At 42.7% G+C, this 15,793-nt stretch overlaps 1 protein-coding gene across 1 annotated transcript; it reads right to left on the reverse strand.

Moving 5' to 3' along the window:
* Positions 1-2,166: 2,166 nt before the first annotated feature.
* On the reverse strand, positions 2,167-5,760 carry LOC122941559 (urotensin-2 receptor-like). The gene is made up of 2 exons (XM_044298887.1): positions 5,586-5,760; positions 2,167-4,743 (listed from the first exon to the last, which is right to left on the reverse strand). The coding sequence occupies exon 2, from the start codon at positions 4,666-4,668 to the stop codon at positions 3,553-3,555; it is 1,116 nt and encodes a 371-aa protein (XP_044154822.1). The 5' UTR covers positions 4,669-4,743; positions 5,586-5,760; the 3' UTR covers positions 2,167-3,552.
* Between the last annotated feature and the right edge of the window lie 10,033 nt (positions 5,761-15,793).

Genomic DNA, 15,793 nt, shown 5'->3' on the forward strand with positions numbered 1-15,793 from the left:
TACACTACTGGTCTTAGCCAAAGAAATTGATTCACCATGTCTGTTCAGAACTAGGTCCAGTGCCAAAAATTGTGGGACAATGCAAATACTGAACAACATCATTTTGCCAGGACCCGGACAATTATCCAAAGGAAAATCATTTGGGTCAAAGGTAAACTTATTTGATCAATGTCAAATATTTGTTTCTATGGCCAGCAGAGATCACCAAATCAATCTGCCCAATTCTCAGTCCAGTTGACTTGAAATCTTGAAGCTTAAGACATCTATGAATAGATTTGCCTAGGTTGATTTATTTGTCCAATTTGTAGGTTAGCAAATTGGTAGATCGGGCTAAGTGGACTATGAGGCAAATCTATGCAGCTATGTCTTAGAGTCACCTCAAGATTTCTCTAAGAAGGACGACCAAGAACACAGCAAGCAGATTTAGTGCATGATAATTACATCAGTAGAATTTTATTTGTTGTAAATGGACTTTTATAATGAATTCTGAATTTTCATTAGTATGAGCACTGGCACATTCTATAGGGCTGATATATTATCTTCTGAGAACTTATTTCCATGTTTAATTTCTTACAATGAGAGTCAAGGATGATAGGTCTACAAGTAGATGGAGGCATCAAGGCTGTTGAGATGATACAGATACAATATCAGTGTCTAGCCCATAAAAGCTATCCATGCTTGTCTTAGCTGGCCCCAAAATATGTTAATATTTTTAGACCCCCCTCCCCAAAGCAATGCATGCTACACCATAACATTAACAAGCATTTCCATTTTCTAATAGTCATATACCTTACCTGATCTGCCATTAAGGTTTTGGGAACTACTGTTTGGGGCAGATTCTCAATGCTTCCCCACAGGATGTATATAGACTTTCCATCTCCTGGGGAAAAGATTCACTTTGCCACCCTAGACCTTCCTTAATACTGTGGCTAACACAGAGGCATGTCCCCTGCTACCGTGCCACATGTCCCTTCAACCCCCATCCCCAGTTATGCCTCTTCCTCCCAATATCTCTACAGTACTTTACATGCCATATTTCTATGTGGTGCTGAAGATCACATATACATTAGACTGATGATGATGGACCCAATAAAAATGGTTCTAAGGTGCCTGATTTTGACCACCAACTCCCTTTAGCACTAGGCCTCTAAAGGCAATTTTTGGTATTTTTGATAAATGGTACCAAATGTTTCTAGGAGCTGCTATTGCTCTTTTCCTCTATAGGGATTAACATGTGGTTTCAACATTGGGCATTATGTATTAACTAGCTTAGTGATGTCATCACGATAACCCTTGACATACTACCTAATGTCTTAAATGCCTCTCATAATTATTCTCAGAATGCTACAGCCCTGCCTGGACTATTTCACCTGGATGAGACTCAAATCTTAACCTAGCCATACACATTAGATTAATGTAGGCCAAACCCACTGATTTTAGCAAGACCGGTTGTACATCTTACCATGTGTATGGGCATGTTCCAACCTCTGACAGTAGGTGTTGGGGTGAAGAAAGATCAAGATGTTGAATTTCAACATGTAAGATGTGTCTGGCAGCTAATTTCACCCCTCTTCCTATTCTTGACATGTGCCAAGCATGCATGTGTATTAGGTGGTCAGAAGGAATAGCTATTGGCCAAATTAGCATACTTCTGACAGCTACCAATAGTGTATGAGCCAGCATTAGGGCCTTTTACGTGGGCAATGACTGGGAATGAGAAAAGTTAATTCCCGATCATTGCCCACTTGCTAGCTGCATGTAGCGATCATCTAGTCTTTATGGGAATGATCAATCGATACTATGACCATTAATCACCATATAGTTTATTGTTTGTCAGCAGGGTATGCCTGTTACATGGAGTGATATGTTGCCAACAAACAAGGATTTTTTGGGCTACATGAAACGTGATCACCTTGCAAAAGAGATTTTACTAGTTTGTTGGGTGATCGGCAGAAAATGTACACAGGCCAATCATCATGAACATTTCTTCTGATAATTGGCCCAAGATCAGCCTGTGTAACAGTGCCCTTACGGTATATCCACAGGCAACTCATCTTAGTAGAAATGTCTGTGATTCCCACTTCTATCCAATCAAGTGATAGACCATACATGTAGACCATACAGGTAGACCATTTAAAGAATTTTAATCTTTGAAGGAACCAATCATTTACTCAAAAATGTAAACAGGAAAAATTCATAATTGTGAAAAGCACAATAAAAAGCACAATAAACATTCTTCTTGGAGGCAGCAGATGCTAAAACAACATGAAGATGGAGCCTGTTTGCCAGGCAGCTTAATAAACCATGACCATCACCAGATGGATATGTCATTCCAGCCACAAGGTTGTAAAATTAATGTGTGTACCACACACAAGTCTAAAATATAAAAAATATGCTCAAAATCAGTATCGCATCTGCCATAGAGGCAACTTGCGTCTGTTCTGTAGGGCATATGAAAAGAATGGGAACTGCACTATATCACCTCGCCCCATTAGTTTCTGTTTTAACCATGACTGGCTTTTGATTGATAGACACCTTCACAACTGCAACTGTGACCAGAGATTTGTTGCTCCACACCAATGGCTCTAGGAAAAGGGTTAATTGCCAGCATAGTTTTCATTCTTTTTGGGAGAAGTTATGCAGATGAGTGCAAGAGAGAAGTTAAACCCTAAAAATTCAAGGTTTATTTCTCACATGTGGTTGGGGCCTTCTAATTTTGACAGTACCAATTGGTTACGGTACACATGGTTTTACTTATAGATGTGTAGAGATAACAAACTGGGGCTCCTGTAGTAGAGGAGTTCCAAAGGTCATTGTGGCCATATAAGACGACACCAATGGCACATGGTACAGTAGGTTTAGACTGGCAGATTTTGCATTGGAGCCTAGCAGTTTTAAGTTTCTGCATGCTTCTTGACATTGGCCAGTTAGTAACTATGGTGAGAAATATCTTAAAGTTAATAGCTTTACCAGAAGGACAAACCTATGCTTGGTGATGCATATTTACTATGCCAATTAACTACACCACAGACTTACAACACAATAAAGTGTATAGGGATCAAGTTAGGGGGCCTAAATGGCCTTCTATAGATGTTTATGGAGGGGATATCACCTAGAAAATGTCCTGCCATCTTGTTGGAAGATGGTAGGAGACCAATAGAATTTGGAGCCCATGACAATGGTTCAGTTCCAAGTAGTGGTATAATAAACATTGACTAGGGCTTGGGGATAGATAATGAGCACCACATTAGTCAGCAACATTTACATTTTAATAAAATAAGAAGAACATGTAGAACATGTAATGAGAAGAACACAATACACAAGGTCAAGCATTGACTTCTCCAATAGTACCGTAAGAAGAGGACTCCAATTTAACATGTTGATATTGAATTTTGATAACAGGAAGATATTTTACAGAGTGCCCATGCATCACAGTATTTTTGATTAATCACCAAAAAATAGTATATGGTTCCTTGGATTTCAGAAAGACTCAAGTAGTATGTCCTACAAGTTCTTGATACACCCTGGATCATAAGTCTCATTTTAATGCCTTCAGAAGCTGTTGTTACCCGCAGGACATTGAGCCAAGACAAAACTTTCGGTGCACTGTTGACTACTGGTGGACATGGACCTTCCAGACATCCTTTGGAAACGGTTCCGGAAGTAGCCACTGTTGCTCCAGGACCTCTGCCTGTTCCTCAGGTACTCCTTGTAGTTTTTCGTGAGTAAGGTGTAGAGGAAAGGGTTGATGCAACTGTTGCTATATGTCAAGCATGTAGTCAGATAGTTAATGTTCCTATTGGCTTTGGGTGAAATGGGGAGAGATTCACAATACTGGACGAGGAGCTGCCAGATCCAGAATGGCAAGAAGCAAGCCCAGAATACCAGGACTATGGTAAAAATGAGATATAGCACCTTCTGGTTTGGCAGTCTCTTGGTTTGCTTGAATGAAGCTGTTTGAGATACCCAATAGGTCCTGGCCAGTCTTATGTACAGGTAGCCTATAATGAGCCCCGGACCTACAATGCTTGTGCAAAACAAGATTGTTAGATATATCTTGTAGGACATGCGACTCCACATAGGCAGACAGATGCTCTTGTTATCATTGTGTACCAGCTTAATCATAATTAACATGGGCAATGTTATAAGAAATGACACCAACCAGACGATTATGGCAATGCACTTTCTGTAGCTCTTGGACCTCTTGACTGTGTCTAAAGGTTTCAAAACGGCAAAGTAGCGTTCGGTGCTCATGATGGTGAGGGTGAATATACTAGCATGCATGGTCAGAAAGTCAAGACTGAAAAGGATGCGGCAGCCAATGTCTCCAAAGTACCATTCCTGGATAAAGTAGGTGCCAACAATAAATGGGATGGTAAGAAGATAAAGGAGGTCAGCAAGAGCCAGGTTGATAATATAGATGTACATGGATGCTGCAGTGCGCATTGACTGGCACATCACCACCAAGGTATACACGTTCCCTGCTACTCCAATCACACACATAAGGGATAAGATCACCCCAATGGTGAAGGTGGCTATCGTGTCTTCCATAGTTCCTGAGGAAGGTGGAACATCCAATGTAGTGTTAATAGGGCTAGTGAAGTTGGTCTTGAAGGGCATGTCTGTAGTCAGGGATAACCTCCCCTGAGGCTCTTCATGGAAAGACATATTGATTTTTCAAGGCCACCGACTGACTCTCTGGACAGTGGCCAGGGACTATTAATGTGCCATTTCAGGAGTTTCCTATAGGAAATGATTAGAAATGTTTGGTTAGTGCTAGTTCAGCAACAGAAATTACATTTCTTGAGGCACAGTCTACCTCAGTGGGGTTTCTCCTGGTGCTGCAGAGCTCTCATCTATCAAATGCACCAAAATAAATAAGTTGGCAAAATCTACTACTATGACTACTAAAGGTCCCTGTGCACCCAAAAATGAGACTGACTTGTGCTGTCTGTCTCATTATATATTGGAATTTAATCTGCTTGGCAATGTGTCACATGACTACTGTATGGACTAGGAGCAACTGCAGAACATTATGGACAATGAGATATATAGTCTACCTACTTAGACTCGAGCTTCGAGATTCATGCTACCTCCACCATCAAGACCCCCCAGATGAGATTACAAAACTCAACTGACCTGCAACTGCGGAATACCAGTCATAAACATGACACACTAAAGGTCAATTATAGTGAATAAATCTTCAAGGATCAATCAAGTCAATCATTGGGCTACACTATGTCAGTCATTTTATCTATATAAGCCGAGAAAGTTCTACACCTTGAATCCCTTTCCCCTTCATGAGAATTCAATCAAGACCAATGATTGCTACAAAGTGGTCTTATCTGCTCTGCGGATATACAGGTATCTTGAGGGACCTCATCAGATCCATAGACGTGCCCTCTCTGCCTAGCACAAAAATATTTTGCACCCATCTCTCTCCTATATTGACTGAAATGTCTATGAAGAAGATTCTGCCCCGTGGAGCTTATAACCAGGAATGGATATTTACAGTAACATTTAGAGATAAGTCTGCCTAGACATCCAAAAACTAAGGTGTTCAAGAACCTGAAATTCCTCCTTACCTTTCTCCTGCGAGGTCCCACAAGAACTTGTCCCCTCTCTCCACAGTCTTGAGCACTGGTGCAGGCTGCAAATGGTTGCAGAGATCATGTTTAATGCCCAAAGCCTCTCGAATTGTCGTCTGGTAAGATAGCTAATGATAGCATCCAGAAGGACAGACTCGTCTGGTGTGCCAGCTACTTGTGAAGCAGTCAGTAGAGAAGTGATGTATTTGCAGTGGTTACTTTTATTAACATACCCTTTGGAATCCCTCCTACCTCCTTCCAGTTCCACCACCTCCTTATGGATAGGAACAGCCCAGTGAAGGATTGCTGGCAGAGAGTGAGTGGGCAGTCAGGGGTTAATGGTTGCAGCAATTCTCCTGGTAAATGACAATGTGATTGTTTGAATGTTCCTTGGGCTGCTTCTTCCAGATGAGAGGTCCTCATACAGCCGAGGATGCGTTCTTAATGAGCTTTTATTTTACAGAACTGAGCAGCAGCAGCAGGTAATGTTCAGCCAGCTGTCTCCTCACCCCCTTGCTGCACTCTCTCTAGACAGCTCTCTCATTGCTTCCATTCCCCTCTCTCTCTCTCTAGATCTCTGTCTCCCTCTTTCCCTGTCCTGTCTGGTTCTCTCTCTCCCTCATGTCCTATATGGTCATCTCTCCCTCACACTCAGTATCCCTCTTTCACTCTATCTCTGTCTCACAAGCTCTCTGCTTCCAGTGGTATTTGCTCCTCTCTCTCTTTTTTTTCTTTCTCTTTTTATTATCTCTTTAAAAAAAATTCTGTTTCGTTCTTCTCTTCCCCTCATTATTCTGTTTTCCTGTATCCTTCATCCCATCATTCTTTCCCTCTTTTCCACCACTCTCTTCATCTTCTTATCCCTTTTTTCTCTCATTTTTACATCTGTTACAGTACAGGTCTTCTTTCTCTCCCTCATTATTATCACATATTATTATAGCGCCATTCATTCCGTGGCACTGTACTTATGAAAAGTGGTACACATGCACAATAGGATACAAGTACGATAAGCAAGAAAAAGATGCGTTACAAACTGGTACAGAAAGAGAGAGGACTCTGCTCGCAAGAGATTACAATCTACAAGGGAGGGGGAAAGGATACAGTAGATGAGGGTAAAAACTGCTTATCTGGTGGTGTAGTGGCAGCAGGGTTACTGTAGGTTGTAGGCTTGTCTGAGGTGGGTTATCAACTTTCTTTTCCATGGTAGGTGAGAGTCTGATATGTTGGGATAGATAGTTCCAGGTTATGGGGGAAGGACAGAGAAGACGATTGTGGGAAGAGCAGATAAGGAGGAGGTTTTGTGAGGTTCGTAGATTACATGTACAAGGTACCAGGAGATCAGGTCACAGATGGTCGAAGGGTACAGGTTGTGGACGCCCTTGTAAGTCATAGTTAGTGTGATGTATTGGATTCTCTGACTAACGGGGAGCCGGTGAAGGGATCGGAAGAGAGAAGAGACAGAGGAGAAACAGGGAAGAGGTGGATTAGTCGGGCAGCGGAGATGAGAATAGATTGGAGGGGTGAGAGAGTTCTAGATGGGAGGCCACAGACGAGGATGTTACAGTAGTCTAGGCGGGAGATAAGGAGAGCATGGACAAGCATTTTTGCAGACTCCAGGTTAAGGAATGTGCAGATCTGAGAGATATTTTTGGCAGCAGGAGTTGGAAATGGCTTGGATGTGCGGTTTGAAGGCCAAACAGAATCATAGGTTCTCTAAGGCTACTTTCACACTCGTGTTTTGTGCGGATCCATCGTGGACGAATCCGTTCAGATAATACAACCGTCTGCTTCTGTTCAGATAATACAACCGTCTGCATCCGTTCAGAACGGATCCGTTTGTATTATCTGTAACATAGCCAAGACGGTTCCATTGAAAGTCAATGGAGGACGGATCCGTTTTCTATTGTGCCAAATTGTGTCATAGAAAACAGATCCGTCCCCATTGACTTACATTGTGTGTCAGGACGGATCTGTTTGGCTCAGTTTCGTCAGACGGACACCAAAAGGCTGCAAACAACATTTAGGTGTCCGCCTCCAAAGCGGAATGGAGACTGAACTGATGCCCTAGGATAGAGCCTTCAGGGACACTAACAGAGAAGAGGTACGACGAGGAGGTGGTGTGTGAGTGGGAGACAATAAATGTCCAGTCTGTGAGGTATGAAGTGGTCTAGAAAAGGGCCAAGAATGTGATGCCAAGAGACGAAAGAATTTGTAACAGAAGGGACTGGTCGATGCCATGGTGTCAAAGGCAGAGGAAAGGTCAAGGTGTAGGAGGACAGGTCCAGGAGGAGGAGGACGGAGTAATGTTGAGGGAGGAGAAGGACAGAGTAGTGTTGTTTTGCCTTGGCAGTTAGCAGGTCATTGGTTACTTTAGTTAGGGTGGTTTCAGCTGAGTGGTGGGGTCAGAAGCCAGACTGTAATCAATCGAAGAGGGAGAGGGAAAAGAGGTGAGAGGACAGTTCAAATTAGACATGTTCACATAGCTTTGAGGCATATGGGACAAGTGATATGGGGCAATGGCTAGACAGAGAGGAAGGCTCAAGGGAAGGGTGTGATGGTAGCATGTTTAAAACTGGAAGGAAAGACACCACTCACATCACTCACTGTTATCTATCTCCATCTCCCTCTTTGTCTCATGACATTATTTAGCTTTTTCTCTCTCTCTCTCTCTCTCTCTCTCTCTATCTCTTTTGACCTCTCTCTTCCTTACTCTTTCATTATTCAAGTCTTTTCTCTTACCTCTGTCTTTTTTCTTGCTTCCAATCTTTTTTGTATTACTCTCATGTCTCCTTTTTCAAATCTCTCCCGTTTCCTTCTTCTTCTGCTGTCTCTTTTCGTACTTTTCTAAATTCTGTGCCCCTCTCTATTTTCACCTCTCTTTTTTCTCTTACTCTCTTCTCACTCCTGTATCTCCTCTTTCCTTTTTCATACCTTTTCTTTCCCAAATCCTTCTACTCTCAGGCTCTCTCTCTTCTCCAACTTTTCACATGCACTGCTCACACCCCCTTATGCTCTCTATTTTCTCTGTCCTACTCTTTCTCTTGGCCTCCTTCTTATCTTACCTAACACTCTTTTGTCTTTTGCACTTCACTTCTTTCCATGCTCTCTATCTGCTCTTTCCTCCAACCTCCCTACCTCTCTCTCTCTCTTTCCCCTGTTATTTTCATTTCTTCTGCCTTTCCATGTCAATCTCCTTCCCATTCAATGTCAATGCTCTTTCTTCCTGCCCGTCACTTTCCTCTCTCCATCTTTTGCACTCTCTTCAGTCCCTCTCCCATTCTGAGTCCCTTTAACTCTTCTCTTACCTCACAATCTCCTTCTCTTTTTTGGTCAATTCTCTCTTCCATTCTAGGTCTCTCTTTCCCCTCTTCTCCTTACCTGATCGATCTACTCTCTCTCTCTCACTCTCTGTCTCTCTCTTATTCTGCCTCTTTCTCTTTCCTACCAATCTCCTACCCTCTTTATGCTAAGTCTCTCTCTTTCCTCTCTTTATTTACTTTCACCTTCTTTTCTCTTCCTACTCTCTCCACTCTAAGTCCATCTCTTCCCTTTACTATCTTTTTTTCCTCTGTCTCTTCCCTCTGAATCTCTCTCTTCCTCTCTTTTTTCCCTCCTTTTCCACATGTTATCCACTCCCACTCTGAGGGTACTTTCACACTTGCGGCAGGACGGATCTGACATGGTGAACAGCCTGTCGGATCCGTCCTGCCACAAGTGTGAAAGTACCCTAATCCCTTCAATTCTCTTCTTCATCTCTGTGTTCTCTCTCTTCCTCTCGTGGACCCTTCACTTCTGTCCATTCCACAAGCAGCCCATTGCTTTCAATACAAATTCTGCAATACTTCATATCTCCTTAGGTGGCTATGCAAGGTAACTGAATTCATTTTGCTAGGTTTCCCCACAATATCCTCCTACATAAAATGCTACATTATTCAATATGCTGAATAAATATTTTAGCAAATTTCTGGGAATGCGCTTTATTTAATATCTCCTTTATAGATCACTTGCAATACCACTTCTCATCACCGGCAGCTGCTCTTTATCCATAAACTAGAATGCAACAGTGCCACCATCAGAACAGAAATCTTTTTAAACAGTAGCAACCCAAAAAAAAAAAAACACCCCTCAGAATTAGTAGATACCTTGCTTTAATCAGCGAGAATATCTGTACAATCTATACATTTCCTGACCCTGGAGCTGTTATCCCTTCAAATTCTGCAGGCAGCAGTTATTGTAAGTCAACATTTAGATGGAGCAGCATGAGCTTGGGAGCGGTGATGTGACCCTCACTCTGGTTCCTCCTCAACTGTAGATGGGTGCCCTCTCCATAGCACCGAAGGGACTGGCTCAGGCTCTGGATCAGACATTACATAAGCAAAATGATGCAGAATATTCAAAGCCAGGGACGGGATTAACAGATTTTTATAATCTGTTCACATCCAAAGGTAAATGCAGTGCATTATGGAAGCTCAGGTGACACACACGGGTAGGCTGCTCAGGGTTCCTTTGTGCCAGTGTTATAAAGGGGTAGTCTAGGATTAGAATAATATGGCTGCTTTTTTCCAAAAACAGCTCCACCCCAGGCTATGAATTGTGTCTTGTATTGCAGCTTAGTTCCATTGGAGTCCAGGGGGGAGATGCAATACCACACACAACGTATTGCAGCTCCGCCCCTGGACTCCAACGGAACTAAGCTGCAATACAAGACACAATTCATGGCCTGGGGTGGAGCTGTTTTTGGAAGAAAGCAGCTGTGTTTTTCTAATCCTGGACAACCTTAAAGGGGTTGTTTCAAGTTATCTATTAGATCGGTCGGGGGTCCTACCGCTGGGACCTCCACCAATCAGAACAGGGGCCTCGTGCCCCCTGCAGCCCCCCTGAAATATACTGTTGCACGTGTCTGTGGTTGCTCCATTCATTTCTATGGAAGTTACAGAGATAGCCTAGAACAGCGCTCACCTATCTCTAGAATTCCCATAGAAATTAATGGAGCGGCTGTGCGCATGCCTGTGGATAGGGGTTAACGTCAAACAACTGGAATACCCCTTTAAGAACTGGAGGATGTGGGCAAATCTTCCGCATCCCTCACACAGAACAGCTGTGATGCATTTTTATTGCTTTTTGAGCTAAAAAAAAATTATATTGAAAAAGTTGCATGGGAAAACCTTTATGGTCTTATTATTTGTTGGAAAAAAAACTGTTCTTTTATCCCATTAAGGACATAACCTAACATTTTTCTTCACATTTCAAAAGCCATAACTTTTTTATTTTTTCCATCTACAGTACATTCTGTGTTCTTTGCGGGATGAGTTGCATTTTTGAAAAATTTTGGGGGGTGACTATCGTTCCGACACTGTTTTTAGGATTTTTTTTTTATTACGACGCCCACTCTGCTGAAAAAAAATGACATGATAACTTTTTTCTGCAGGCCAGTTCTTAAAGTGATAGCACATTGACATAGTATTTTTTTTTGTACTGCTTTTAAAAAATGTAAAAGTTTTTTTTTGTGTCTCTATATTTTATACAGCGTTCGCCACTGGCATAAGTAACATGATATTTTAACAAGGTGGACATTTTCAGACATACAGTGAGGAACAGAAGTATTTAAACACCCTGCGATTTTGCAAGTTCTCCGACTTAGAAATCATGGAGGGGTCTGAAACTCACATTGTAGGTGCATTCCCACTCAGAGAGGTAGAATAAAATAAAATAAATTCAGGAAATCACATTGTATGATTTTTAAAGAATGTATTTGTCTTGCACTGCTGAACATAAGTATTTGAACACCTGAGAAACAGCAAGAATTCTGGCTCTCAAAGACCTGTTACTGTGCCTTTAAAAAGTCCACCTCTACTCCACTCATTAATCTAACTTAGTTGCACCTGAGCTCTTTAAAGACCCCTGTCCACCCCACAGTCAGTCAGACGCCAACTACTACCATGGGCAAGACCAAAGAGCTGTCAAAAGACACCAGAGACAACATTGTGGACCTCCACAAGGCTGGAAAGGGCTACGGGGCAACTGCCAAGCAGCTTGGTGAAAATAGATCAACTGTTGGTGCAATTGTTAGAAAATGGAAGAGGCTAGAGACAGATTGTCAGTCTCCCTCGGACTGGGGCTCCATGCAAGACCTCACCTCGTGGGGTATCACTGATGATAAGCAAGATGAGGAATCAGCCCAGAACTACAAGGGAGGAGATGGTCAATGACATGAAGAGAGCTGGAACCACAGTTTCAAAGGTCACTGTGGGTAGAACACTACGCCGTCATGGTTTCAAATCATGCATTGACCGGAAGGTTCCCCTGCTCAAGTCATCACATTTCCAGGCCCGTCTGAAGTTTGCCAATGACCATCTGGATGATCCAGAGGAGGCATGGGAGAAAGATATGTGGTCAGATGAGACCAAAGTAGAACTTTTTGGTCTAAACTTCGCTCGTCGTGTTTAGAGGAAAATGAAGGATGAGTTGCATCCCAAGAACACCATCCCAACTGTGAAGCATGGGGGTGGTAACATCATGCTTTGGGGGTGCTTTTCTGGACGACTGCACTGTATTAAGGAGAGGATGAATGGGGCCATTTATTGTGAGATTTTGAGCAACAACCTTCTTCCCTCAGTCAGAGCCTTGAAGATGGGTCGTGGCTGGGTCTTCCAACTTGACAACGACCCGAAGCACACAGCCAGGATATCCAAGGAGTGGCTCCGTAAGAAGCATATCAAGGTTCTTGAGGGGCCTAGCCAGTCTCCAGCCCTAAATCCAATAGAACATCTTTGGAGGGAGCTGAAACTCCATGTTGCTCAGCGACAGACCTAAACCTGACAGATCTAGAGGAGATCTGTGTGGAGGAGTCGGCCACAATCCCTGCTGCAGTGTGTGCAAACCTGGTCAAGAACTACAGGAAACGTCTGACCTCTGTAATTGCAAACAAAGGCTTCTGTACCAAATATTAACACTGATTTTCTCAGGTGTTCAAATACTGATGTTCAGCCGTGCAAGACAAATACATTATTTACAAATCATACAATGGGATCTCCTGAATTTTTTTTTTTTTAATTCTGCCTCTCAGAGTGGGAATGCACCTACAATGTGAATTTCAGACCCCTCCATGATTTCTAAGTGGGAGAACTTGCAAAATCGCAGGGTGTTCAAATACTTCTGTTCCTCATTGTAGTTATACCAATTGTGTAGCTTTTTAAATAATTTTCTATGTAAGAAAAAAGTTTTTTTTATATATTTTTTTTTATTATTTCATATAATATTCACATTTTTGGTCCTCTTGAACTCACCTATGCTGCACACTGCACTACAAATACATCTGCATTAAAGCATCCTGCCAGGATAACTGCTTGGTATCTGAGGGGTTAAATTGCCGGGATCGGGGTGAGGGGGCTGCATTATACATTATACTGTGCTATTATGTCACCTTCGCATGTACTAGGTATTTTTAGTGACATAATAGTATAGCACCAGGCGGGAAGAGGTTAAAACAGAAGGCGTTTTTTTTTTTTCTTTTTTCCCCATGCAGGTTTTTTCTATGGCACTTTGTTGCTAGGAAACGCAGCAAAAATGCGTCAAATCTGCAAATGTGTAAACCCAGCCTAAGTGCCCCACGCTTCAAAATGTGTGACCAGCGATTCCCTTCCTGACTGAGGAATAGAATTCCAGAAATGGAGTAAAGACTGACACAGGCAGAATAGTATGGGAGAGAAATAACTCTGCAGGGCGTGCATGACAATCTTGTGTCACCTGTTACTAGTGATAACATAACGCTCCAGCTGACAAATAGAATGCAAGAGGTTCAGTAAAGACTGACACACAGACAGAACAGTACGGGAGAGAAATACTCTGCAGGGCAATCTTGTGTCACCTGTTACTAGTGATAACATAACGCTCCAGTTGATGAATAGAATGCAAGAGGTTCAGTAAAGACTGAAACACGCACGGAACAGCACGGGAAAGAAACACTCTGAAGAGCAATCTTGTGTCACCTCTTACTAGGGATAATGCAACTCTTTAGTTGATAAATAGAATGTAAGAGGTTCAGTAAAGACTGACACACAGGCAGAGACCAATGTTTATGTGAATTCTCCGTTGATGAATGTTATTCCAGGAACTCAGTGAAGACTGACACTTTTCACAGACAAAGCAATGGGAGAAAAAGATCAAAAATGAATGAATCAGTGGAACGGAGGATTATAACCCCCTACGGACACTGTAATGATTGCCATCCGTGGTTGTGATCCAATATTTGTTATTATTATGCGTACAATCATTTTTAGAGGAAAACACACTTCAAAATTCTAGAGCAACAGAAGATCAGCAGTGAAAACTGCTTGTTTTTTTTATGAATAAAAGGGCAGGATTTCAGTAAAGACTGACACACAGGATTTATAATCATAATTAATTTCAAATTAGTGGGGCCTTATAGGCAATTTCATCTATGTATGTGGAGTCGTTATTATTAGTGACCAGTGGTTACCCAACTTCCTGGTTATTGAAGGGAATTCGAAAACTCCAGTGAAAACTGACACACAGTAATTAGAGAAAGAACTAGTAATGCAGTTTAGTCTAATAAGCAATGCAGGGACACACAGTTCGTCCTTAGATCCTTGGTTGATGAATAGAATGCCAGAACTTCGTTAACGACTGACACAGGCAGGGCTGCTGGAGATAGATGCCTTCAGCAACACCCAATAACCCATTAGTCTGTAGTTTCCAAAGTATTTGGTCATGCAGCATCTTGACTGATGAATAGAATGCTGGAACTTCAGTGAAGACTGACACAAAGGTAGAAGAGAGACTTATAGAAATATTGAATAAGCCGTCAATTACTGGTTGCTAAACTGCGGACAGTGATTAAAATGCCAGCATTTCAGTAAAGACTGATACGCTGGCAGAATTACTACATAGAGATTTCATACGGCAGCCCTGAACAATCCAGCAGACTGCCGCTTCAATATTATCATTGTTATTATTGATGAATATAATGCCAGAATTTCAGTTAAGACTGACACAAAATAGGAAACAATTTGAAAAAGTGGGATTTTACAAGTGACTATGTAATGGCTGCTGTATTATAATATTTTTTTTGTGAGAGGGGGTCTCTCTTTATATCCTTATAATAATACTATATAATATGCAGGGGGGGGGGCGTGACACATCACTCAGAGGTGCTGGTCACGTCCTCACCATATTGTGCTGATGAATTATGTATGGAGCTATCTTCCGCAGCGCGACTCTCCTGTGGTCAGTGAATACCCCCTCCTTCCCTTGTGGAGGGGGAGGGGGGGGGTACTCGGAAATTGACACAACCCCCATGATCCTTCACGCTACACAATGCACCACACTTGGTGACGCCCCTCTGGCCCACCTGCTTTAAACATCCCCTAAGCATCCTAAACACCTGACAATGTAGGTGCCAGCCTGCCCACCCTTTAAATTCAAATAAAATATATTACCCATCATGCATCCTGATTTGTTGTCAGGACTGAAATGGCACCTACGAATGTTGTCACCCAGCTTTCCCAGGCGATGTTCCCATACAGTGGCATGGGTAGATCGATTGGCGGTTCAGGGCTGACACGGCATCCTTGTGATGTCACCCAACTTTCTGGGCACCCTGAGGGGCACACCCTCTTAGTCCTGTAGCAGTGAATCCCCAAAGAATCTTGAAAGTGACGCCCCCTGAGTGGGGAGGGTGCACATCGTTGAGTGTTACATAGCGGAAGCAGCACAGAGTATTTCAGGAGAGGAGTGTGCAGATCTACTCATCCAATATAAGCACCAAAATACTATATATCTGGGGTACCGGTTCTCATTGAAGAGACCCAGCGGTGTATGGAGACTTATGTGCTTACAGGCAATGCACCATGGGAGAAATATGCAAATTAGCTCTCCATATATGTGGAAAGATATGAGATACCACTGGTAGTGCCGCCATAGCCTTGGCATCAGCTGCGGAGGATCTGAGCCGCCATAGGCAGTCATGTTGTCCGATTATACATTGGAAGCCGGTGGTGGTGGGGGTTAATACTTTCTTATACATTAATTAATACCGCCCCCTCTCCGGATCCTCCTGGAAGTCCTGTCCTCTCATCGCCCCCTTGGCTTGGAATACCCATGAGATGCAGGAACCTGTGGGAGATCCCAGGATGCTGGAGGATGACTGAGGTCCCCGCGCCTCCCAGTCCTCCTGTGGTCGGTCT

The sequence above is a fragment of the Bufo gargarizans genome, chromosome 6, assembly GCF_014858855.1.
Source record: "Bufo gargarizans isolate SCDJY-AF-19 chromosome 6, ASM1485885v1, whole genome shotgun sequence".
Lineage (NCBI taxonomy): Eukaryota > Metazoa > Chordata > Amphibia > Anura > Bufonidae > Bufo > Bufo gargarizans.

Coding starts and splice junctions, on each gene's coding strand:
- LOC122941559 (XM_044298887.1), bottom strand. CDS start 4,668: ATGTCTTTCCATGAAGAGCCTCAGGGGAGGTTATCCCTGACTACAGAC.